Genomic DNA, 24,780 nt, shown 5'->3' with positions numbered 1-24,780 from the left:
CAATAATAGACCCATAATAAACCAATAACAGAACCATAATAAACCAATAACAGACCCATAATAAACCAATAACAGAACCATAATAAACCAATAATAGACCCATAATAAACCAATAATAGACCCATAATAAACCAATAACAGAACCATAATAAACCAATAATAGACCCATAATAAGCCTCTGCTCTTCTTATCACCCCTGAAAGCAGCAGCCTGGCGTCCTGCAGCTCGCTCCTAATGAACCCAGGCGGAGCAGCAGATAAGCGCCTCACCAGCAGCTCCAGCAGTCGCCTTTGAACGGATTCCTGACTCAGGTCTGAGGAAGTCTTCAGGTGTTCGCCGGCGGCCAGCAGACGCTCACCGACCGCAGCAACGCCAGCCAGGAATCTGTGGGGAGGACAGCCAGGACTGATAGATCAACCAGCGGGGCAGAACATGAAGGCCCCCTCACACACACCAAAGGCCAGTTGGTGGATGTCCAAAGGCCAAAATGAAAATAAAAGATAAGCTCCCTTTTTATTTTTTCTTATATGTACCTGTCTTCTCTTTTAACTCTTTCTCTGTCTGTTGTCCTGAATCCAGAAATAAGACGAACTGTATATTCATGAAATCCTCCCACTCAGATGAGCAAACTAACAACTAGGGATGTTATTTGACTTGACGTCTCTAAACTGCTTCAAAGAGTCTTTTGTCAGAGATTGAACTGTTCCCAGTTCACTCCACTGTCTTGATTTATGGGCAATCAAAACTCTTGAAACTGTTAGTGTTTCAATGATTAAATAAAACAAAAATCAATCAATCAAAACTTTTAAACAGCTTGACTGAAAAGGTACACAAATATTAGATTTATGGCATCAAACTGAACTAACTACTTCTCCTTATTTTTAAAATATGCATAAAATAAGACAAAAATACAACTTTCTTATAGAAATTATGAGCAGAAACATAAAAAAACAATGTGAAACATAAAATTTTAAGTTATATACATTTGTACTCTATTTTTTTCTCATAAGGTTGTGCTTGGAAACAAAAAAACACTTTTTATCTTTCTTTTTGGCTTGTTTTATAAATTTAGCAACAAATTATATTTGGATTCACATAAAGTAAAATAAACCTGCTGCAAAACTTTTTGAAAATATTTTTGCTGGATTCTTATGTAAAGTGAAGATGAAAATATTAATAAAATACAACTAAAGCTTCAGATTATTTATTCCTGCAAAAGTAATCTCAAGTTTTACACTTGAGGTGCTCAAAGTGCGGCCCGAGGGCCATTTATGGCCCTTGTAATGAGTTTGTGTGGCCCCTTTTGCAGATCAAGAAGAGTAAAAATTAGCCACCAAATGGAGCTGAAGTATTTTAGATTTTCAGATGTGTAACTTATTAAATGGTAAATGTTCTTTTATTAGCAATGCTTTGTTTTTGCTTTGCTCAAAAACAGCAATAAAAAACAGTTCAATGAAATTATCCTAATACAGCAAGGCTTTCGGAGCAAAGTTCTCATATAAATTGGTAGGAAAATAATGAAAACATATTCTTAAACAAAATAAAAAAGTTAGGAAACTATAAAACTGCAACCTTGATCCTTTTATGCAGTCAATATCTTGTTAATTTTAATTTTTGCGGGATATTTTGATGCTCAGTGACGTTTGGTGCAACACGTTGTGATTTTTGGTTTCTACATCGGCCCGTCTCCAGAGGAGCAGGTTCAGACTCCATGTTCTGTGGTTCTGTGTGTGCTGTGCTGCTTTTTGGATGAAAGAGAAAAGCTAAAAGAAGAACTGCAGCCCACTTGAGACGGGAGAAGCTACCAAGCAACAAATAAGGTTACACAACTTTATTTTTTAAGGCAGAGAACCCGATTCAGACATGTGTTTTTTTTTTCTCTCTCTTTTCTACTTTTGTTTTGAAGAAGGAGACGTGTTGTGCTTCCTTGAACAGGAGAGGATTGGTCTGTGTGCTATACAAAACAAATTCAAATGCAAAAAAACTTTACTGATCCCAAAGGGAAGATAAATTTAACTAATTCGTTTAGATTCTTAGTTCTTGGATATGGAGAAGGCTGTTCATAACATGTTCAAAATATGTTCATTTACATTGTTTTGCATAAAATTATTCTTAGATAATGAGATTTCAGTTTGCTTTGAGCATTCAAAACGAGCCGTTTTAGGGGCTCTTGTCACTTTAAATCCAAATGAGCTGCTGCTGGCAACGCCCCCTAATTATACAACTGTACATCTTCGAAAAACAGAAGTGGAGCCTCCTGCACAACCAGCAAGAATGCAGCAAGTGGTTTCTGGATGGTAAGTTAACAACAATTCACTTGTCTTGCAGAGTAAAACCAGCTGGCAAAATGTGTATGGAATTCTGCCTGGGTTGCTAGGTAACAAGCTGGAACTCTGCTGGGGTTGCTAGGTAACAGACACCAAAAAAATAAAAAAATAAAAAGAAACATTGTCAAAAAACAGCTGGGTGTTTTTGTTCTTTTTTTTTAAAATACATTTTTCCACTATTATAACTTATAATATGGGGAAAATGTCCTGTTCCATTAGCAGATTACTTCACTTATAACTAATACTTTTTCATTAATATTAAGAAATCCTTTACTTAAAAAAATTTGTGGGTTCAATTCCCGGCCTGGCGACCTTTGCCCCATGTCTTCCCCTTCTCTCACTGCCCTCTTTCCTGTCAATTAACTATCAGAAAAAGGCCACCAGAGCCAATAAAACCTTTAAAAAAAGTTCCTATATGTTGCTGAAAAGCTACTTGTCAGTTAGTTTTGTCTCATGTTCACTAAGGTATCTGCACTACAAACTAGACAAAGATACTTGGTAACTGTGTTTCTGCAGTGTGGTTCTAAATAAAGCTGCTCATCTGGTTATTTCAATTCGTCAAGAGCTCCAGCCATAATAATTCTGCTCTTCTGCTTCTTGTACAAAACATGTTTTCTCCTGATTACATGCTTTAAATTGGTAATGCTGCATCTGGCCCACCTGGCTCTGCTTTCCTGGATGTTTCTTAGGCGGAGGATCTCTTGCTCCGTGCGCCTGTAGGCGCCTTTCCATCGCAGCTCCAGAGCGCCCCCTTCCTGCGCAACCGAGGCACCGAACCACGGCTCTGCCTGCAGCACCAGCCTGTGATCCAAAAACGACCCCAACACGGAGCGGCTCTCCTCCAGCCGGATAAGAGTTCGCTGCGAAACGAGCAGAACGAGGTTTATGTCGAGTTTGAACAACGGCAAAACTTCTGATTACTTTCTCTAAAACTCAAAAGAAACAACTTTATTTTGATGAAAATATGGTGTATAAATAAAAATAATCAACGTTGTATGTTTAAATTTCAGCAGGAAAATACATAATTGATACATTACAGTAAATAAAGTGTAAAATAATGACAAAATGTATGTTGACGTGCTCTTTCCCAAAGAAATCTGATTCATTAAACCAATTTCTATGTCTAGAGTTGCAGATACATGATTTCTGTATTAACTTTGTTTGTTTATAAAAACATGTCCACTTTGGTAAATATTCATGGTTTTGAGAATTGTTTTACTATTTTATAAGTATTTTTTCCCATTTGTTTGAAAACAGAGTGTGTTTTTATTTCTTAAACTTAAAATCCCTCTGTCCTTTTTAAATTTTAATTATTGTTTCATTATTTGTTAATGCAACATGTTTTTTTGTGCCCTTTTCTCCTTTAATAGTTTTCTTAAAATCTCAACGGCATTTTTCTGTTTCCCCCTCCACAGATCTGTATTTCCTGTTTATTTGTGCTTCTGTTTAGTTGGGGAAAAGGGGTAACTAGGCAACCAGAGAGAAGAAATGAGGATAAACTGTGTGAAGTTTCCACTGGACTTACCTCGCAGGCATGTAGCCTCCGCTGCACCGTCTCCTCCTCATCGTCTCCCTCTGGCTCTCCAGCGCTAAAAAAAGCTTCAGACTCATCCAACACGCTGCCAAGTTGACCACAAAGTTGCTCCCAGTGGGTCCAGTCCTATAGCAAAGGCAAACATACTGAAATGTTGAAATGTTGATACATTTTAGTAAAGCCCCAGAACAGATTTTTAGACACAACAAAGACACACATTTATGTGAGCAGAAGCTCAAATGGCCTTCAGCAAACAAACATTACAAACCTGAAGCGTCTTCTGAGAAGCCACTTGTTGTTCCAGAAGTTGCTGCTGCAGAGCTTTGGCCCGGACTTCCAGATGTACCCATTCATCCTGTTTGCTGCTAAGTGCATCAGGTTCATGCTGGAATAGATACTGAAGAAAAGACAGCTGGGATCCGAGGACCTGGAGGAGTTTCTGCGTAATGAATCCAGATTTGTGACAAAAGTGAATTAAACTGTAAATAATTCAACAAACAAGACGTTTGGAGGTCCTGAATCATAAACTCTTGGAGGTTGGACTCGCTTTGTGGAAAAAGTGGAGTTTCTGACTTAAATCTGGGCTTTGCCTGCATAATCGGATACCTCGCGTCTGCAGAGATCAGCTTGAAGTTTGCTGCGGCTGGGAAAAAGGCTCGTCCGTTTTTCTGTTAAACTCTCCTCACAGCGTTTCAAGAGGCATGAAATCCCCTGGAGCAAGGTTTGGGAGGCGTGCTGCGCCTCCTCTGTTCCGCCCGGCTCGCACTGGGACGATACACAGAACCAGAGTTAGGTGAGAATATTTATGGGTTTAACTTTCAGAAAAACGGGGAAAAAAATAATTAAAACGTCACGAAAATGTTTGCAATTTTGTTGCAAAATTTTTGAAAACTTTTTCAGAAAGCTAAATTGCAGCGGCTGTTACCTCCAAGCTGAGCGGACCCTTCAGGTTTGGGAAGATCTCACAAAGTCCTGCGTCAAACGGATCCAGGAGACGAGGCCGGCAGGGGGGAAGAGTCTGCAGTTTGGAGAGAAAGACGTTGATTTTTATCAGCTTTTTCACAGAAAACTCGGAATTTAATCGTTAATTTCATCATTAAACATTTACTAATGAGTTATTTGGCTACATGTTCTTACAAAGTTTTACTATTTCAGCTTAAGCTACAGAGATGTTGTGCATATGTGTTAAACTCGAAGCGCGGGGCCAAATTAATAACTTTGGTCAAAAATCCTAAAGAACTATTGTTTTAAAATGTAAACGTAAAAATATATGTAAAGCATTTTTAAAAAGAATTGTCTTTCTTCTTTAAATTGTAACTTTTAAGTTTTATGCTGGCTATTTTTGGAAATAACTTTCTACTACAAACAATATGTTCTATTGAAAAATCATTCATTCCTTTTGTGTAAAAAAAATATAAAAATTTAAAACATAAAAGTGCTTTTCTTTCTTTAAAAAAATTATAAGCTAATTTGTTTCAAGTAGCTTTTTGCTCTAAATAAATGCTGGACCAAAGGAAAAAAAATGTCTCCAGCAACATTTCTACCAGTGTTTCACTGAGAAGTAGCTTCAGCAGATACAAAGTCTGACCAGATGTTTGCTAATTGCTGCTGGCTAGTCTGAAGGAGCTGAGTGGGGTGGAAGCTTAGAAACTTGGAAACTGAAGCTGTGAGGAGCTTTGTTGGAGAAAAAAAAAAAAAGACGCTTAGTGAAAGCAGGCATTTTCCACAGCTGAACGGTTGCCATGGAGATTGAAAAATTCCCCAAACAAGCATGAAAGAATAAAGGCAAAAATAACATTATAGCATAATTTTACAAAATACTACCCCTGTTAACGATAGTCTATGTTTTTTGCATTTAAAGAGAGAAATTTTCTATACATGTGGAAAAGCTTGGCATTGATTTGCAACACATCAAACCTGATGTTGGCTCTGCAGTCCTGAGCGCTCAAGCAGCCGACTGTGGGAGGAGGTGAGGAGAAGCTGCACCGTCTGGGCAAAATCGTCCAGCGGCGCCAAACCGCTGTGAGCGTCTGATTCTCCCATCAGGAGAGCAGGTTTGATCTGCGCTTCCACTTCAGCCACCAGCTCAGCCAGAGGCTCCAGCTGAGCCCATAAACTCTGAAACAAACACAAAGGAAAACAAAACTGAAATGTAGCTGGGAAGGAACCAATTACATTTACACCTTTTTTTGAAACAAATTGTTTTTAGAGGTACTTTTTACTTTTACTTCAGTTATTTTATTATGATGTATCGCTACTTTTACTTGAGTAAAAATTTTCTGTAAAAAACAAAAATCACCACAAACTTGAAGTTTTTGTTAGTTTCATATGTTTTTTTTTAAGAAACTGATTTTGATTTTTTTGTGTGTGTCTAATTTTGTTATTTTTTTTGTTATTTTGGTCCTTAAAATTTCAACCTAACTTTAGATTTTGACGATGTAGTTTTTTAAATTTAAACGACTGATAATTTGATCACGTTCTCTGTACTTAAGTAAACCAAATACTTTTCTACTCTTATTTGAGTCATTTTATTATGAAGTATCTCTACTCTTACTTGAGTAAAATTTCTGGATTTCCTACCCACTAAGTGACAAACAAAAATGTTCTAACCAAAAATTCAAACATTCAGTTTTTGTCAAAGTTTTGTAAGTTTTATATTTAAAGAAACTGATTTGGAAACATTTTATTTTGTCTGATTTTGTTATTTTTTTGTTATATGAAATGTTTTCATTTTGGTCCTTACAATACCAACATTTTAACTTGGCTTTACATTTTGGTCCATCTGATTACGTAATTTTTAAAGGTTAAATTATAATTTGACTTTACTTTTACTGGATTAAAAGTGTGATGAAGTAGTGCTACTCTTACTTGAGTACAGTTTTTCAGTACTCCCCTCCTCTGTGTTGCACTAAGCTGTATTTTCAGGTTTGCTGATATTATTGTAATTTAAGCAGGTTGACGGTGGCCAGCCACCTCCAGCTGCAGCAGCCTCAGCTGCGGATCCGCTGCTGCAGGTCCATCAGGGGTCAGCAGGTCGGCTGATGAGTCCAGACACGTCACGACGCTCTGCACGGCCTCGCCGAACTTCTTCTTCACTCCTGGATGAGAAGAACCTGAGGCCTTCGCCTGGGGATTACCGAAATTACAGTCATCCTTTTTCCACATTACAAACATAAACTTCAGTTTTTTACTGAGATTTTATGTGGTAGACGAACATAAAATAGAGCAAAACCAATTAGAGAAAAGAAAAGCATCACAACTTCTTGAATATTTTACAATTCAAACTGTTCTGGTTCTAGTTTTTTAAATTCTCTTTTTATCACTTAAACGCTGCAAAACCACAAAATCTTACCAAGTATTTCTGGTCTAGTTTGTAGTAAAAATATCTTGGCTCACTTGGAATAAGACAAAACTATCTTACAAGTAGCTTTTCAGCAAGACATAGGAGCTTGATTTAAGTAAATAATTAAGTAAAACAGTTCTAGTTCCACTGGTGCCGTTACCTAGCAACGCCAGCCAAGCCCAGCCCGTCACCTAGCAACCAAGTTCTAGTTCCACTGGCAGATTATTTCACTTATAGCAAGACATTTTTCACATGTTGTAAGTGTAATAACTATTGCATTTTTATCAGTGTTCAAGAATTATTGACCTAAAACAAGCTTCTATAATATAACATGTAATATATAATTTAGCACATGTGACTCATAGCGTTCAATACACACCTGTAATTCATATAAACTCATAGAAAACCTTACAGGTCACTTTTTGTCAGTCATATAGCAAAATTTGACTGAAAAAGTGAAGTAATTACAAAAAAATCATTTACATATCATCTTAGCTGCTTTGTTATCTTGTTAGATTTTATTAAATATTACTTACTGGACATAATCAACAAAATCTGTAAAAATTACCAGGTTGAGAATTGAACTGTTTTCAGATTAAACTCTTTGTACCTCATGTAACGTTTGTCTCAGCTTAGCGTTTGTGTCTTTTATTTGCTGTAGAACCGATGAAACAGATCCTGCAGACACGGGATCTTTTCCTGGAACCTGAACAAAAAACCAAAGAAGAAGAAGAGGCACCATTTTAGATCAATTTATGTATTTAAATCTTTTTTTTTCTTTTTGCCTAGTCTTCTTCTTAAAGTAGAAAAAATCATTTACTCTTCTTCCTTTTTCTTCAACTCTTTTAACCCTGCTTTATTTAAAATTAACAACTTAAATTTGTAGCTAAATTGAAATGGAAAACTTGTATTCAGTTCGGTATTTTGTCACTCCACATTTACTTTTCACGTATTTTCTAACCGTTTTCTTTTTTCCTCCGTCTTGAGGGCCGATCGTGTTTTTCTGCTCCTCCAAAACTTTCCTCAAAGTGCTCACTTTTTTCCCAACATGGGAGCGAATACGAGTCCAATGCTGATTTTCCACATCATCATCATCATCATCATCATCATCAGGAGAGCTGCAGGACAGAATGAGGACGGGTGTGCTGTAGGTTTGAACAAACTAAAATATGAAAACATTTTCTCTTCTCGTTTGCAGTTTGTTACCCAAATGATGCTTCAGTTTTCTGAGGTTCTGAACTTGGACTGACTTCTTTTTGCTCCTTCAGTTTGTTTAACACTCCCTGAAGATTAAAGAGAAAAACAGCCACATTTGATGGATTACAGTTTAAAAATTAGCATTTTTTTAATTTCAATTAATCTTGGACACTCACCGGGTGTGAAAGGTCAGCCGAAGACGAAGACAGACGATCGTCTTCCTCCTCTCTCGGCTCATCCGAGGCTTTTTTGGAGCAAAACGGAGTTGTGGGTCTCGAAGGAATCAGCCTGGTGTCTCCCACCGCAGCTTCCATCAAACACGGGTTTATTTGTGGATTGACGTCGGCCGTTTTCTGCTCTGACGATCCTGCAACATCTTCGTCTTTTACGTCATTCTCTACTTTTTCAAAATGAAAGGTCTGGGAAGCGTTCAAGTCCAGTTTTGGAGATGTGGGTCCAAAACTGTCATCAAGTCCAGATTTCACACATAAAACACTGATTCCAGGTTCGTCTGAACCGTTTTCAGCCTGATAAGCTGCACTCTGCTCCTCCTGAAACACAAATGAATCACTTTAATCCAACATGTAATTGTTTTTTTTTAGGAATAAATCCTCACATCCTTATGTTTCCAATATTTTTTACCATGTCCTCCCTTGGTTCATCTGGAAGATTGAGCGTCTCCTCCAGGTCCTGGTGAGTTTGTGAAAATAGAAATGCAAATAAAATCCACGCCCACACATTTATTCAAACATGACCTTCTGGTTTTGAGTGTATGGATGAAAGGAAGCGTTTCAAGCAGCTGCTCCCGACAGCAGAAGAGCAGGTTTCTAAGGAGAGACAAAAACCCATCCGGTGCAGCTTCACTTCATGCAAAAATGAGTTAATTTAATTAGTAGCAAAGGATACATGCATGAATTTTATTTGAAAATCATTAAAAGGAAGCTTGATAAATATAAAAAGAATTTTTATTCCTTTTCAGAATAAAAGACAGTATGTTTTGTAAATAATAGAAGATGTAAAGATTTTCAGTTACGCTCAGGTTTGGATCGTTTCAAAGATTTACCTCTGGTATACTGCATGTTAGTGTGTCAGAGGAGGAAGAGTGACGACTCTCATCCCCTTCATCCTCCTCTTCCTCTGTAACATGCATCTCAAAAGCCTCCTGATTGCAGGGATGAGAATTAATAAATCACCAAACGTGAGTCGAATTAAAACGGAGCAATAATCACTCAGTCACTGAACATCGGTGCTACTTTCATGGATGAATGAATGATTTCACTCAAATCTAGAACATAATATGAAACATTACATTAGTTTAGTAAGTATTAATATATTTATGTATATATTTATAAATAAAAATATATTTTTATCTAATATTTCAATATTTCAAGCTAATTTAATCTAATTTTCTCTGCACTCATTTATAGATTAACCTATTTCTATGTGCTTATTTATTTAGTTATTTATTTATATTCAGTCATATTTACATCAATCTTAGGCATATATATATTTATAAACTTTATCTCTTAAGGTTATATTTCTATTGCTAATAACATTTTGGATGGAGTAGCTTGTCCAGTATATTCTTTTCTATTTTCCATACAGTGATGAAGGAAGTAACTTTCATTTAATAACAAACTGTTAGAGAAGGAGAAAAAATATGAGAAGAACAACGTTGGCAAGATTTAGGTAGTCTGAAAATTTAAAGGTTTTTTTTAAGTCAAAATAAAAAAATAAAGTAGTAACTGTTTTTTATCTACTTAAAATAAAAAAAATACAGTAGTAACTGTTTTTTATCCATATATATTTTTTTATATATATATATGTATATAAAGTTGCATAAAAAGTTCCAGTTCCACTGGCGCCGTTACCTAGCAACGCCAGCCATGCCCAGCCCGTTACCTAGCAACGCCAGCCATGCCCAGCCCGTTACCTAGCAACCCAGTTCTAGTTCCACTGGCAGATTATTTCACTTGTAACAAAACATTTTTCACATGTTATAAGTGAAATAATCTGCCAGTATTGCTTTTTTAGTCAATATTCAATAATTATTGACCTGAAAGCTTCTTTAATGAAACGTATTAAATAATTTGGCACATGTGACTCGCAGCATTCAATACACACCTGCAAAACTAAAATTCAATGAATTGATTAACTTCCCTTTTAACTTCATATTTTTAGTAAAACTGTTCATAAGCAGATTCAGATAAATCCAGAAAACAGACGTAACAAAGCGTGAAAAGCTCAAACATCAAACTTAAAAGACCTGCCAGCTTTTCAGTGTATGACAATCAAAATTCTCAGATAATGAAAAGTTTTAAATGAATCACGGCTTGTCAGACGCTTCTCTTTATCTAATATTGTCATTACTGTTACCTGGAAAAAGCGTCTGTGTGCAGGGTTCTCCAGCAGCGGCATCTCTTCAGATGAATCAGAGATGATATTAAGATTCTCAGTCGTTTCTTCTTCTTCCTTTTTGTTCTGTTTGTCAAGAACAGTAAAAAAAAAAAAAAAGATCACGCCTGTTTCAATGATATTTGTTGTGTTATTTGAAGAAAATGGACATATAAAAACACAGATTTCTGCTTTACTTCATTCTTGTCATCAAAAAAACCAAACAAGCTGCCAACCTGTAATCGAAGACTAGGTATATTTCAAATATTTCACACATGGAACAATCAAGGAGTTACTCAAAACACACAAAGCCATTTTATTTAATAATCCTTCACACTTTTGAATGTTTTAACTTTTGTACTGCTTATATAAGGTTTTCCTGACTGCGTTTTGACATAATCCCCGTCCTAAAACGTGCCGTACCTCCAGCAAACACCTTTTCTCTCTGGTGATTTGCTCCAGCCCATCCAGCTGTTCCAGCAGCATCCTGGCTTTGGAGAAGATCACCAGGTTTTCTGCTCCTTCAGGGAGATGGACCTCCTCCTTCCAGCTCTCCATGTCTTCCAAACTCTTCTGCATCAACTGGATCTGGGTCAGGATCTCCTTAAGGTGCAAAACCCAGTTAAACCAGAGTTAAAACGTCCACATTAGTCAGAAAATGCATCAGTTCTAACCGAGCTGAAGCATTTAACTGTCAAACAAACGATCAAATCTTCGTCAGCAGAGTTTTACCTCACGTTCTGCCTGCGTTACGTCTGCATCATCCATGCAGTTTAAAACGTTTATGAATTTGGAGACGTTTTTCTCCATTGCCTTAATGTCAGCTTCAACCACTTCCACTATCTGCAAAAGAAACTGGCTTCAGTTTAGACGAATGTCAGTAGGGTGGGAGCTTTCAGTGCTAGCGTTAGCATAAAAAAGTGCTTTTATTTCTGGGTTTTTACCGCAGCAGCCTCCTGGAGCTGGTCAAGCGGCTCGACGATGGTCTGCTGCATCTCCTGGACCTGTTGGTCTCTCTGGTCCAGCCTCTCCTCCTGAGCGCTGACGTCACACACGGCAGAGATCTCCACCAGGCCCGACTTAAACACCTGCAGGGTGTGTCTGATCCTGTCAGAGTCTTCCAGCATCAACTATTCCAGAAATTTCAATTAAAAAGAAAAAAGCAAAAATATCACAGCCAGTTAAACGGTTGGGGCAAAATGTGCAAAGTGTAATATCTGATTTAAATCTTCGTATTTACTGATAAATCAATGGGTAATTCTGTCTCTCTGGGATAGATTTATGGCCTGTAAATGAAATTCTTTGAGTATGAGATTTTAATCTGCTCAGTTCTGCCTATTTTGAGCTGTTTTTGGTCTCTGTCACTTTAAATCCTAATAAGTTGCTGCAGGCCACGCCCCCAACTCAGCGTTTACACTCGCACATGAAAATGGCTACAAACAGATGTGCAATTATGCAACAGTACATCTATGAAAAGCAAAAGAGGAGCCTCCTGCACAACCAAACAGAATGCAGCAAGTGGTTTATGAATGGTAAGGCAACAACAAACACTTGTCTGTTCCAGCAGCCATTGTACAGCGGTAAAACAAACTGATCAAACGTGCTGGAGCTTGGTCCGGGGTTGCTAGGTAACGGCACTGGGCTCGGTCTGGGGTTGCTAGGTAACGGCGCAGTGCCTGTCGAATGTTACTTAACAATTTTTGCTCATTTTAAAGACAACAAAAAAACATCCTGGTCTTTTTTCTAAACACTTCGGTTGTTTTTAGAAGCGGCAGAGAGCCAAATGGAAGTATGAAAACAGTGAAAATGTGAATTTTGTATAAAAGATGCCCTGTCTTCCACTGTATGGGTGAAAAAAGGCTGACATTTGAAGACCAGAGAGAGATTTTGTGGATCTCTAACCTGTAAATACTTGACATGATTGCTGAGACTTTTGGCTGTTGTAAAGTTGCACTGAGTGCCAAGCCATAACTGGGCCTCATCCAACCAGCAGGAGGCTCGGTGAGAAATGTCTTCAAACTCCTGCAGGCAGGCGGGAATCTGAAGTCAGAGAGGAAAATAAAAACATTAAACGTTTTTATGTAGTTGATGATGTTTTTCAGTGCTAGCTGAGCTGAGTGTAGAAATCTGAGGAGGAGGAGGAGACCTTGTTGAGGAAGGCGGTTCGGTTCTCAGCCAGGCGGGATGCGTTCTGATAGAGCTGCAGCGGTTCTGTGAGCTGGTCCATAAGGAGCTGGGCCTCATCCGGCTGGTCCTCCGCAACGTCCTGCACTTCGCTGTCCAGGAGCATCAAGCTGCTGTGCCAGGCGTCCAGTTCGTCCCACACACACTGGAGGACAATCAAAACAACCTGAAGCACAAATCTTTGCTTCTTGAGCAATAAAAATAGTTCCAGGCACCAAAAGGGTTAAATCCATTGATTAAAAGCAGGGAATGGAATTTGAACATGTGGGGAAAAAATCAGATTTTATGAAATTATCAAAAAGATGTTCAAGCAAACAGAGAAAAATACAAAATGGAGACATAAAGACCTTCAGGACACGTTGAGCCTCTCTGATTGTTGGGCTTTTCTGCTCCAGTAAAGATGTCACTCTCTCCAGACCAGAACCCAGCTCCCTGACTCTGCGTGAAAGCTTCCTGATTGGGTTGTCCGTCTCCAAAAGCTGCTGGATAAAAAACAAACGGTCTGGAAAAAACGGTTTTGGTGGAAGACGATTCATGTGTCGGGAAAGATGGAAGTTAATGTCACCATTTCTTCTGCTTTCTGGACGGATTGTTCCACATTTTGGATCTTTGTTCGGATATCTGGCGGGATTTCTGCATGTCGGCTCCCCAAGGCGTCCAGGATGTGTTTAAGTTGGGTTTTTAGAGAGATAACGTTTTCCTGGAGCTCCTTTAAGGGCAGAACAACATGGAAACAAGATGAGACACAATGTGTCACAAACAAAGGCAAAAACTGGAATCAAGGAAAAGTTAAAAAAAAAATACAAAAATTAACAATTGTATTTAAATAATATTTTAATATTTAAAAATTATGTAATCGGACGGACAAAATAAAAAAATGTGTGTAAATTATGGTATTTTATAGATCAAAATATATAAATAACATAATTACAAAATAACAAAATTATGCAAAATAAATGCTTTTACAAATCAAATTGTTTCAATAAAAAACCTATGAATCTTTAACATTTCAAAATAAAGTTACTCAACTAAATAACTGTTCTGGTTTCTAGATGCTTTCAGAAAATGCATTGAATTGTTTAAAATTTCCACTTGAGTTCCAGAAAAACACGAACTCTCAATCTGTTATAAGCTCTGTTTTTGTATTTATGTTTATATGCATTAATGAAGCATAAGAAATGAGCCGACCTGCGTTTTGCTTGGATCTGAACTCGTTTCCAGTTCTGGTAAAATCTCAAACACTTTTTTCTCAACGTCTCGTATTTCCTCTTCAGCTCGCCGTCTCTCTTCCTCCTCTTCCTCCGCTGCAGCCATCAGAAGCAGGTATCTCTCTTTCAAGCTGTGGGGATCAATGATGTTGTAAAAACATTTACCTTTCAGCTGGATCCATCATTCTACAAAGTCAGATTTAAGAAATCCCACCTCCAGATGCTCTCTTGGATTTTCTCCAGGGATTTCCAGGCGGACCCAGGCAGGATGCCATCTTGGGAAGATGATGAGCCCAACGCCTGCTCCAGTCGGCGCTTCAGGGACGATAAGGCCAGCTGCTGCTGCTCCATTTGGGCCAGAAGCTCCTGAGGTTCCTCCTGAGAGAAACTCACAGTGGAAGAGTCTGGAAGTTCAGCCTGAAGACCGGACAAGCAGCTGCAACTCTCCTCCATCTAAGGAAAGCAGAATTAAACCGTCAGTAATTACCATCAAAGCCTAAATGACGATTACTTTCTGCATGAAGGTGATTTGCTGATGATGACACCCACACTTGTCGTGATGTCCTTCCATTCCTCTTCCTTCTGTTCTGTCTGCACCAACAGGAGGCCCAAACGCCGCCGTAATGACATCCAGCCCCTCCAGAGGGCGCCATGCTCGCCGTCCTTCCCGACGCCACAACCCTGCGTTGGACATCCAGCTCTCAGGTCAACCATCTTCCCAGCGAGGTCACGAAGATCTTCCTTTAAAACCTTCACAAAGACACCAGCCTGAATTAAACTCTCATCAAACAATAATATCTCTTAAGAGGAAGAAGAATAATACATTTTATTTTTAGGCGTCTTTCGACACTCAAGGTCACCTTACATAATTTAATGCAAAAACAGAGACAAAATTTAAATGCATAGTAAAATTAAGTACATAATAAGAATTTAAAATTGTAATCACAGGACGTAGGCAACTTGAAACAGAGTGGTAACTATTTAAGCATTCACACCAGCCCTGCTTAGTTCGCTTTAATTTAACTTCTCCATTTTTGTTCACATTTTCCTTCAGTTGTTCTTGGTGCAGCGCCCCCGCAGGTGAGGAGGGGAACAGGTTTTTTCGAAAGCTTTGGTTGGTTTGACCACACTAACTGAAAATGTAGCAAATGTTTCCATTTTGGTTCCCAGTTGAACCGAGTCTACTGGAGTATCAGGTGTGAAAACTCCCTAAATCTCTATTTCAAGGCTCTAGCAGATTTTCCACATCTGACCCACCTTCACTCTCTTCTTCTGATCGATACACTCATCATACGATGTGACTTTCTCTGATGCATATCCTGAAAGCTTGGCTTCAAACTGCAACACTTCCTGTTTAACGTCTTCATGCCACTTTCTATGGGTTCTCTGTCTGACTTCACACCTGTAAGAACAGGAAGTGTAAACAAAACAAGCATATAAATACATCTCAGACACATAGTGAGGCGTGGTACCTCTGCAGACGCTCCACTCTGAGTTTTGCCTGAGCCTCCAGTACAGCTCTTCCAACCAACAACTGGCTGAGGACGTTGATGTGAAGGAGCTCGGTCTCCGGTCGTGAGAGGCAGCGTTCCTGCGGCACTCGCTCCATCAGGTGGTTTATGTGAGCTTGAAAGCCAACTTCAAGAGCTTCCAAAGCCTGTTGGGTTTGTCTTTGCTCCTGGGTGCAATCCAAAAAGCCTCCGGGAGCTGACAGGAAGGTCGCCTCGGCATTATGGAGGAAGTTTATGGCTCCCTGAGCAGCCCACTGGTAATCTTTAAGGGATTCCCTGGCCTGAGACAGACCGACCTGTTGGACACATTCAAAATGTTAAAGAAATCTTCCAAATGGGTGAATAAAAACCATTTAAAGCTGCAGTGTGTAACTTACTATATATCACTAAGTTGTGACAGTTTCTGTGAAAAGATTGAGTTCCTCTGTCTTTTCTTTGTGCTAGCTGGAAACACCCAATCAGCTCCAGGAGGCGGGGCTTAATGCTGTCAATCACTTTGGTAACTAACATAGCTTCTGTAGTTAATGTTTTCCATTAACAGTAAGTTGTTTTGCCTTCATTAGCACCTTTAACAGTGAGTACTGTTGAGAATAATAATTCTGTGTTTTCCTTCTATCTCTTTTAGCTAGCTGCAAAGCTAAAGCTAAAGGACATGGCATATTAGGAACTCCATCAAAGCTAAAGTTAGAGGATATGACACACTACTTACAGCTTACATAGAGGCTAACAAAGAGAATGGAGAACTTTTGTTTGATGCCATTTTGTCCTGCTAGCTCCTAAAGGTAGCATGAGAAATGGACCAGCTGTATTTTGGTGTTAATAAATGTAATTCATGAATTCAACTCATTGACTCTTATTCAACCTCACATCAAGAACTTAGCATGGAGAACAGATATTTTCCACAGTACAGGATGTTGATTGACAGCGCTAAGACCCGCCTCCTGGCTCTGATTGGTTGTTTTTGGTGTATTCTGTCAGATGGCAATAGTAGCTCAGGAAAGATTTATCTTTTCACAGATTGTCATCACATGGTGACAGGTTTATAAGTAAAAAGCATATTTGTTTTGTCTGCAGCTTTACGGTATTGGCCGCCTTACCATCCATGAGTTGGACTGTTGCATTACTGCGTCTCTGAGGGAATTCAGCTCATTGCAGTCTTCCAGGTTAACGTTGTCTCTCTGCGCCAGACCTGCCAACACTCTCATCCCAGACTCTACGTTTCTCCTGATGACCCAACACTGAATCACTGCATCATCTATTGCTTTCTCATCGGGTTTGACTTGCTTGTTTTCCTCCAGCTGCCTGTTGGCTCTCTGCAACAGATCCATCAGCAGCGGAAGCTCAAATTCAAACTGGAGACCCGGTAAAAGCTCGGCCTCCAGATTTTTGATTTGATCTGTGGCAGATTGCTCCCAGCAGATCAGCGTTTCCACCATGTCATGGAGCTTCTTCTTCTCTGCGTTAAGCTCGGACGGCTCTAACTCACGGGCGATCGCCTCCAGATGATCCGCCGTCTCTTGGCATTGGGTGTTGACCATCGCGAGTTCGACCAGCAGTGTTTGAATCAATCTGAACCTCTCCGCCGCGCTCACCGATTGGTTTTTAGCCTCCTGGAGTTGAGTTTGGGCGATTTTCATGGATTCCTCCATTTGTCCTCTGTGGTAAACATATCTCTGTTGCTCCATGGCGTTTATTCTGAGAGCTTTGCACTGGTCTTGCAGTTCACTAATAGCGCAGAGCACAGAGTTTCTCTGGTCCTCCTGGCAATGCTGCAGCTCTTGAACTTCCCACTGATGCTCCATTAGCTTGTGCTCCAACTGGGTGATAACTAACAGCGTCTCTTTGGTCAAAGGGAACTTCTGCTTCTCCAGATCAGCAAATGTTTGCTCCAAGTTAGCCTGAATGGCAGCTAACCCCTCTTTGGAGGACATTCTCTCATGAATTAGCTCCTCTAATTCCCAGCAGGTGGCTTTCTCATGAGCTAGCAGTCCGTCTAATTCTGCCCAAAGGCCTAAAAGCCTGTTGCCGAGGTAGCGGCTCTCAGCCGGACTCAGCTCAACGGCTAATTTTGTGCAACTCTCTGAAAGTGCGTCCACTAATTTGAGTTGGGTCTCCAGCTCTACTGCTGCTGATCGATGACTTTTTAGCTCCATTTCCAATTCACTGAGATCAGCTTTTGAAACGTTCTCAACGTTGGTGCAGGTCTCTCTTTTCATATACGTTTCTGCTACCCAGACATCCAACCTACCAAACTCACACATAACCTTCCCTGTTTCATCAAGACCCTTTTTCATGGCTTCAAGAACACGACCCAACCTATCAGCAACTGTTTCATACAGCTCTACGGTCTTTATTAACTCCTGATTTTCCGTTTCGGTAGCTTTACTCTTTAGCTCTCCAACCTGCATTTGCATCTTGCTTCGTCTAGATAAAGTTTCCATGTGAAATTCCCTCATTTCTTCAAACTGAAGACGAGCCTGCTCAGGAAAAACAGACAACTTTTTCCCAGAAAAGACTCGGTTTTCTGCTTGTTTTGTCAAATTGATCAAGTCCTGTAGTTGCTTGTTGATTTTACTAGTAGATCCGCTTCCACAGATTTCTGGCAAAGAGTTGAGCTTCTCTTTAGTGACACGGAGCAAAGTCTTCAGGTCCTGAATCTTTTCTTCAATCGCAGCCTTTTCTTTCTGACCCAGCGAAAAGCAGGTGAGGGAACCAGCCTGGGACTGTAAATGCAGGAGAAGCTGGTTGCAAACTTTCAGCTCTGTGGTCAGACAAGCTAAGTCTAAACAACTTATATTGTCAGTTTCAGATTTTAAAAGAGCTTCAAGTTTGGCTTTAAGCTCAGCAGCCTCTTTTAAAACGAGTTTTGACTGAGATGCAGAATTTGACGCCTGTTGATGAGCTCTTCTGATGCTTCCTTTAAGGAGCCTCCATTCCTCCTGGATGTCACCAAGCTGAGCAACGAGAACACCTGAACTCTCCGCATCACTCAGGTGGACCGACAACTGGCTGCTTAGGCAGAGCAAACCTTCCAGCGTTGACTTCTTCTGCTCCATGGTTAGCAGCAACGCATTCAGTTTTTCCTCTTGAAAGGAACTGCTTCCCAAAACACTCCTAAAAAAGTAAAACCAACACAAAATGATATTAGATTAACACATCAATTATAAAAGACACGATAAAATAATTTAAAGGTGACCTATTATGCTTCCTTGAACAGATTTATAAAAAACATTACATTTTTTTTACACAAATTGAGATTTTATTCTGCTCAGATTCTGCCAATTTGAATTATTTTCAGAATGAGCTGTTTTAGGGATCTGTTCCTTTAAATCCAAATAAGTTGCTGCTGGCCACGCCCCCCAATCAACGTTTACACTCACAGTGAAAATGGCTGCAAACATATGTGCAATTATATAACCTTACATCTTTGAAAAGCAGAAGTGGAGCCTCCTGCACAACCAACAAAAATGCAGCAAGTGGTAAGTCAACAACAAAAGACTTGTCTTTTCCAGCAGCCATTGTACAGCCCATACAGCATTAAAACCAGCTGAACAAATGTACTGGAACTCCGCTTGGGTTGCTAGGTAATGTCGCAGTGTGACTTAAAATTTTGAAATGGTTCATTTTCCAGACAATAAAAACATCAACTTAATGCCAAAAACTACCTGTTTTTAAGTGCTTTTTCTGGTTTTAGAAGCAGCAGAAATGCAAATTAAAATGTAAAAAAAAACAAAAAAACATGCAAAAGTGAATTTTGCATAATTGGTCGCTTACAAGCTCATCTTTTCCTTTTCCGCCGCTACGACCTCAAGGAAGGCTCTGGCGTTCTTCTTCTGCAGGTGATACTGCTTGACCAGATCCAGCTGAGCTGCTTTGACCTGAACTGTGGCAGAGGCATCCAGCAGGGCTGAGCTCCACTCTGCCTCCGCTCTTTCTGAAGCCTTCGGGTCTGAAACCGTTGTCACGTTGCTTTTAATGGAAGCCACTTGCTCCTGCACGGACCGCCTGTACTCCTAAAGGAAGCACAATGCAAGGGAAAGAAAAGCTCAAGATTAGTTTGGCAAAAGCTAAATCAAAAGTGCTTCAGTAAGCAAAAACTCCAGGTTTTCAACATTAGATGTTGCAGTCATAAAAATTAAATGAATTCAAGCTCATTTTGGGCCAAATCAAAATTTAGAATGATCTTAAAGGGCCGGCTGTGCCAGAATGTACTGATAAAACCCATTAAACTGTTAACAGCTGTTTGTTTCAGCATTCAGTAAGTGTTTCTTAAAATTAAATAATATTAAACATCTTTTCACGCTGGTCAGTCCATCCAGAACTTTGTGATTGTTTTTGTGTTTTTTTTTTGCAATCAAAATCACAGATTTTGTGGCGCTAATTTAGAGATATTTGTAGGGAATTTTTCATAATATTTGCACTTATGTGACTTTTTGTTAATCACTTGACATCAAGTAAGGCTGAGGAGGCAGTCACTTAAACCCAATGTTTTTGATCAATTTTGAGAAAAATCAGTTCTTAAACGTTTTTTTTTTTACAGGAAAAAAAAGTTTTGACAAAGGAGAGTAAAGTAAAATGTGATGGAATAATTCACATACCTGCGCTTCCTGCAGCTGTTTGTCCATAGCTGCAGCACTGAGGCGTGCAGGCTGATATCGGCAAGCAAGAACACGCTGAACCGTCCGTGCTAATCGGACGTCTGCATCACCAGGTGAGGATGTCAGGTACCAACTCAGGTCCATATGAGGCATTTTCTAAGAAAAAAAGAAAAAATGAACCTTAAGGTGCACATAAAATCTATTTCTTCTGATAACCTTAGAGCAACAAAGTCAACAGAGGAAGTAAAGTGATATTAATATGATCTCATGACAAAGAAACAGCAGATGATGGTAATTTTCCATATTCCAGCTATAAATTTCAAAGTGTTATATTTGGATTTTATGTTAAGTACCTAATAAAGTAGCATAAAAACTGGAAAAAATGTGCCTAGTTTTCACATTTTTTACAAATTAATCCTGCATTTGGAGTCAACCTGCAGCTCTCTGACCCTCCTATAGGAAAACTCAGAGAAGCAATTTGCCTGTGGAAGCCACATAATTACAGAGTGCATGTTGTAATACTGTGTGTAATTTATTCCCACTTGTCATGTGAATGCCTGAGGTTTGTTAGACAGCAGCAGTGAATAAATGAAGACCAAAAAACAGCAGACAGGTCGAATATAAAATTATGGCAAAGCTTATGAAGCAATTCCTGAACATCTCATGGAATAAAGTTTAATAAATCATCTGAAAAAACTGCAAGGAACAACTGAAAGCCTAAGGCATGGCAGAGTCACAATTTACACCATAAATCACTTAAAAATCTGTTATAAAGCTTTAAAATGTGACTTTTACAAACGCTCTCCATCTAATCTGACTAAACCCAAAACCTGCAGCTGTACACTGCAAAAATACAAAATCTTACCAAGTATATTTGGTCTAGTTTCTAGTGCAAAAATCTTAAGATAAACTTGAAATGAGACAAAACTAACTTACAAGTAACTGTTTAGCCAATATAAGAGCTTGTTTTAAGTAAATAATTCCTTATCATGGTTTCATTGGCAGATTATTTAACTTATAAAAATAAACTTTCACATGTTATAAGTTAATTTATCTGCCAATAGAACTAGAACTTTTTCATAAATATTAAGGAATTATTTACTTAAAACATTGTTGAAACGTTACTTTTATGTTAGTCTGTCTCATTTCAAGTGTACAAAAATATTTAGTTATGTTTAACCAGAAATACTTGGTAGGATTTTGTGTTTTTGCAGTGTAAGTGCAGATGAGTAAAAAAATCACACCACACTTTTGAGATTTTTATTTATAAAATGTTTTCCACTTCAGTTATGAACTTTTTTGCAAAAGAAGCAGTTTAAATTGTTCACTTTTAGACATAAATAAGTCAAGAATCATTATGAATATTGATATCAAATATCAACGTTCTCGAAAAATCACACAAAATGTAATTATTCTAACATAACTGCTGTTTTATCTTGATCTGTGTGAAGTGTAATTAGACTAAAGACTCCACAGGAAACGACTCTCTCATAAATCCTTCCTGTTAGGCAGCGTCATGGGAAAACACAAACATCAGTCAACTCTCTTCTTCTCACTCTGACATGCATTCAGAAATGATTTAACCCTTCATTTGGAAACAGACTTGAACTTGTTTCAAAAAGTGATGCATTATATGTGCACAAATATAAGAGATAATATTTGTGACTCAGTTTAGGACAGAAGCTGTGTTCAGGTTTTGCATTAAAACCAGTTAAAACTCACCTGTAAAATGTTACTTTGCTCCAGCGACGCCTGAATCGCTGATAAACTGTCCTGCAAGGCGGAGCTGTAGCTGTGGCTTCCCGGTGATCCACCTGTCGACTCTTCAGCCCCGGGACCGCATGCCGATCCCGGCGGGATCCGCTCCGACTCCATGACTCTTTGGCTTTGAAGCTACGCAGAAAGAAGCCAGGAATGGCGTCACGTTTTAGCCTTTCCCCATGTTTGTCCACAGATAACAGCGCTTCCTGTTCTCTTTTTTCCCGCCTCCACCGCTGCAAATATCAGGTTGTCAGTGGCTCAGCCAGTTAGTGCAGTTAACACAAGAATGCACCCGGGTGAGTGAAGAAGAGTAGGAAGCCCTGGGGGTGAAGGATTCCCCGTCTGCTCACATGAAACAACGCTGACTCTGTTTTTTTACAGTGTCGACAAACTGGACTGAAACCAAAAACGTTAGCAGGTTACAAAAGAAGGGAGTCGCCTTGATAAACGTCAGGGAGAAGATGAAGGTGTGTATTGTGGCTGGTTTCTATGCAGTGAAAGAATGGAAACATGCAAAATGATTTGCAACAAGGAAATGGAAAAATAGTCATCTACTGATCAATATACAACTGATAAATGAGCTTCATTTAGAGCACAGGTGTCAAACTCAAGGTCCGGGGGCCAAATCCAGCCCACCGTAGCTTTTTATGTGGCCCTATAGAAACGTCTACACCCCAAATTACAACAACCAGTCTCTTTGGTTTTTCATGATTCCACAATTGCTGAAATTCTTGGAAAATAACCAGATTGTCATTTTTTTTTTTTTTTTTTGCGGTAATGTATAATTATGAATTCATTGCAAATTTTCTGTAAAATGTTCAAAAACTAACATGGTGGTAGTTTTTACTTCTACTCCACCGCTTCCTTATTTAATCTCAACTTTAGCCTGCGATCCATATGGTAAGTAAAATGTCAGTTATCATCTGACACAATATGGCGCAAAACTTCTTTCAAATGTTTTTAAATTTTCTGATTTTAACTGCAAAATATCAGAAAAACAACAACCAATTGTTAATGTGTCCCATCTGTACAATCTGATACAACCGATACGGCCCAAAATGAAAGTCTGACACAAAATAAAATCTGTTTTGTCTTGTGCAGAAGAAAGAAGTTTACTTATTTTATTGTTGTTTAGATTTCCTAAAGTAGTACCACATTTCTGCTCCTGTCACTTTAAGAGCTGCGTCCTAAAAACCTTGCCTGCTCTGATTGGTCAGCTGGGCAATTCAAAATGCAAAAGACAAAAAGCCCATTCTGTCATGCTCTTCTGCACCTGTGCATGTTAGCTATCTGGAGAAAGTACACAAAGCCAAACTTTCCTGGCTGAACAGATAAAACCGTAAACAGAAACCAGATGCTAACCCTGATAACGAACGATGGTGTAATGACAAATATTCTTATTGACAAATTCCTAAAGAAATATTTCAGCCATCTAGAAACAACCACAAGAAGTGAAAGGAAGTGAAAGCTACTTTGGCAGTGTCCTCAAATTGTTCAGGATTTTGCTCAAATTTAGCTGCTTTTCGGTAGATGGCCAATGCTTTAAAATGAACTTTGGCAGATGGGAGGCGTTCAAACGATAAATGATCAGGTAAGAAAAGGAAAAGAAACGCAAATCTGTTCTTGCAAAAAAGCAGTTTAGCATAAAATTACAGCTTTAAAATGTCATTTTTACTTCTTGGTGTCTCTCACACTTGACTGCAAGACATGTTTGTAAATGTCAACGTTACTTGATAAAAAAAATCTAAAGAGCTGAGAACAGGTTGTTGTCTTAATCTGCAGGAAGTTTAGGAAAAAACACTTATCTGTCAGAAGAGAGCTTGACCTGATGACCTTTATATTCAGGGTTCTGAGCCCACGCGAGCGAGCGAGCGACCAATGCAACTCCAGGTTCAGCATTCACAACTCAGATGCACATATTCAGCCACTTCCATCTGTAGGTGGCGCTATAACTTTAGCTTATAACTCCAAACTTATTAATCACATTAACAAAACTGATACGTTTCTTAGATAGATTCTCCAACAGATCTGTGCCAAAGTTATTGGTCTGGAATATTTCCCACCAGAGCCATGAAATCTGGATTAACCAAAACCAACTCCACCCCTAGAATCAAAAATAAAACCTGGCACCATATGCACTAAGGAAGAAACAAAAAAGTTATGGCGGTGGATTTTCTTTTTTGCCCAATTACAACTTAATAAAATATTACCACAAACGTAGCTACATTTTAAATCATAATTTTAAAACTGTTAAAAAAAAATCCACAATTTCCTTCAAACTGCCAATTAGAAACACAATATTGACAATATCTAGCTAGTATTTTGTCCAGCTTTAGGTGGAGCTGTAAAATGGCGAAATTTGTTACACAAAAATCGCAGCTTGGATTTTTGCCAAACTTTGCACATACTAACACCACATACATCCTACCTCATATGGTATCTGATACGGTCATGGTTGGTTGAAGTGTGGGGGCTTTATTTACAAAAATGTGAAAAATGTTTCACCTGGCCTCCAAACTTTAAAAGAAAATCTAAAAAAAAAAAAAATCCAAATGAGCTCAAATTTCCAGGTTTCTTTCTTTGAATTGTTCTCAACATTTCATACTCTCTGTTTGGCCATGCATCTTCCAGAATCCTAGACAATCAAAACTAAATTGCTAACACTCAACATATCATGGGAAAACATTTTTCAATTGACTCCGCCCACGACGCATCACGTTTTT

General features: G+C 38.8%; 1 protein-coding gene across 10 annotated transcripts in view; it reads right to left on the bottom strand.

The window, feature by feature from the left end:
• Positions 1 to 24,780, bottom strand: part of syne2a (spectrin repeat containing, nuclear envelope 2a) — a 120,466-nt gene that overhangs the window by 51,285 nt on the left and 44,401 nt on the right. For 7 of the 10 annotated variants that reach the window (XM_016667002.1, XM_016667153.1, XM_016667122.1 and 4 more), the window contains 31 exons: positions 22,019 to 22,189; positions 20,297 to 20,452; positions 19,473 to 19,711; positions 16,796 to 18,812; positions 15,660 to 15,994; positions 15,445 to 15,589; positions 14,737 to 14,937; positions 14,402 to 14,640; positions 14,168 to 14,318; positions 13,545 to 13,688; positions 13,327 to 13,461; positions 12,942 to 13,124; positions 12,698 to 12,835; positions 11,740 to 11,925; positions 11,528 to 11,638; positions 11,219 to 11,398; positions 10,778 to 10,882; positions 9,465 to 9,563; positions 9,044 to 9,091; positions 8,578 to 8,952; positions 8,411 to 8,487; positions 8,166 to 8,322; positions 7,815 to 7,910; positions 6,835 to 7,014; positions 5,779 to 5,979; positions 4,787 to 4,879; positions 4,468 to 4,626; positions 4,130 to 4,300; positions 3,853 to 3,987; positions 2,988 to 3,187; positions 270 to 384 (listed from right to left, as the gene is read on the bottom strand). In XM_016667002.1, the coding sequence (XP_016522488.1) occupies positions 270 to 384; positions 2,988 to 3,187; positions 3,853 to 3,987; positions 4,130 to 4,300; positions 4,468 to 4,626; positions 4,787 to 4,879; positions 5,779 to 5,979; positions 6,835 to 7,014; positions 7,815 to 7,910; positions 8,166 to 8,322; positions 8,411 to 8,487; positions 8,578 to 8,952; positions 9,044 to 9,091; positions 9,465 to 9,563; positions 10,778 to 10,882; positions 11,219 to 11,398; positions 11,528 to 11,638; positions 11,740 to 11,925; positions 12,698 to 12,835; positions 12,942 to 13,124; positions 13,327 to 13,461; positions 13,545 to 13,688; positions 14,168 to 14,318; positions 14,402 to 14,640; positions 14,737 to 14,937; positions 15,445 to 15,589; positions 15,660 to 15,994; positions 16,796 to 18,812; positions 19,473 to 19,711; positions 20,297 to 20,452; positions 22,019 to 22,189 (6,942 nt within the window). The remainder of the gene's footprint in view (positions 1 to 269; positions 385 to 2,987; positions 3,188 to 3,852; positions 3,988 to 4,129; positions 4,301 to 4,467; positions 4,627 to 4,786; positions 4,880 to 5,778; positions 5,980 to 6,834; positions 7,015 to 7,814; positions 7,911 to 8,165; positions 8,323 to 8,410; positions 8,488 to 8,577; positions 8,953 to 9,043; positions 9,092 to 9,464; positions 9,564 to 10,777; positions 10,883 to 11,218; positions 11,399 to 11,527; positions 11,639 to 11,739; positions 11,926 to 12,697; positions 12,836 to 12,941; positions 13,125 to 13,326; positions 13,462 to 13,544; positions 13,689 to 14,167; positions 14,319 to 14,401; positions 14,641 to 14,736; positions 14,938 to 15,444; positions 15,590 to 15,659; positions 15,995 to 16,795; positions 18,813 to 19,472; positions 19,712 to 20,296; positions 20,453 to 22,018; positions 22,190 to 24,780) is intronic. The other 3 variants (XM_016667325.1, XM_016667181.1, XM_016667216.1) reach the window with 3 other exon arrangements.

The sequence above is a fragment of the Poecilia formosa genome, unplaced genomic scaffold, assembly GCF_000485575.1.
Source record: "Poecilia formosa unplaced genomic scaffold, Poecilia_formosa-5.1.2 Scaffold1, whole genome shotgun sequence".
Classification (NCBI taxonomy): Eukaryota; Metazoa; Chordata; class Actinopteri; order Cyprinodontiformes; family Poeciliidae; genus Poecilia; species Poecilia formosa.
This window is presented reverse-complemented; position numbering and strand designations above follow the sequence as displayed.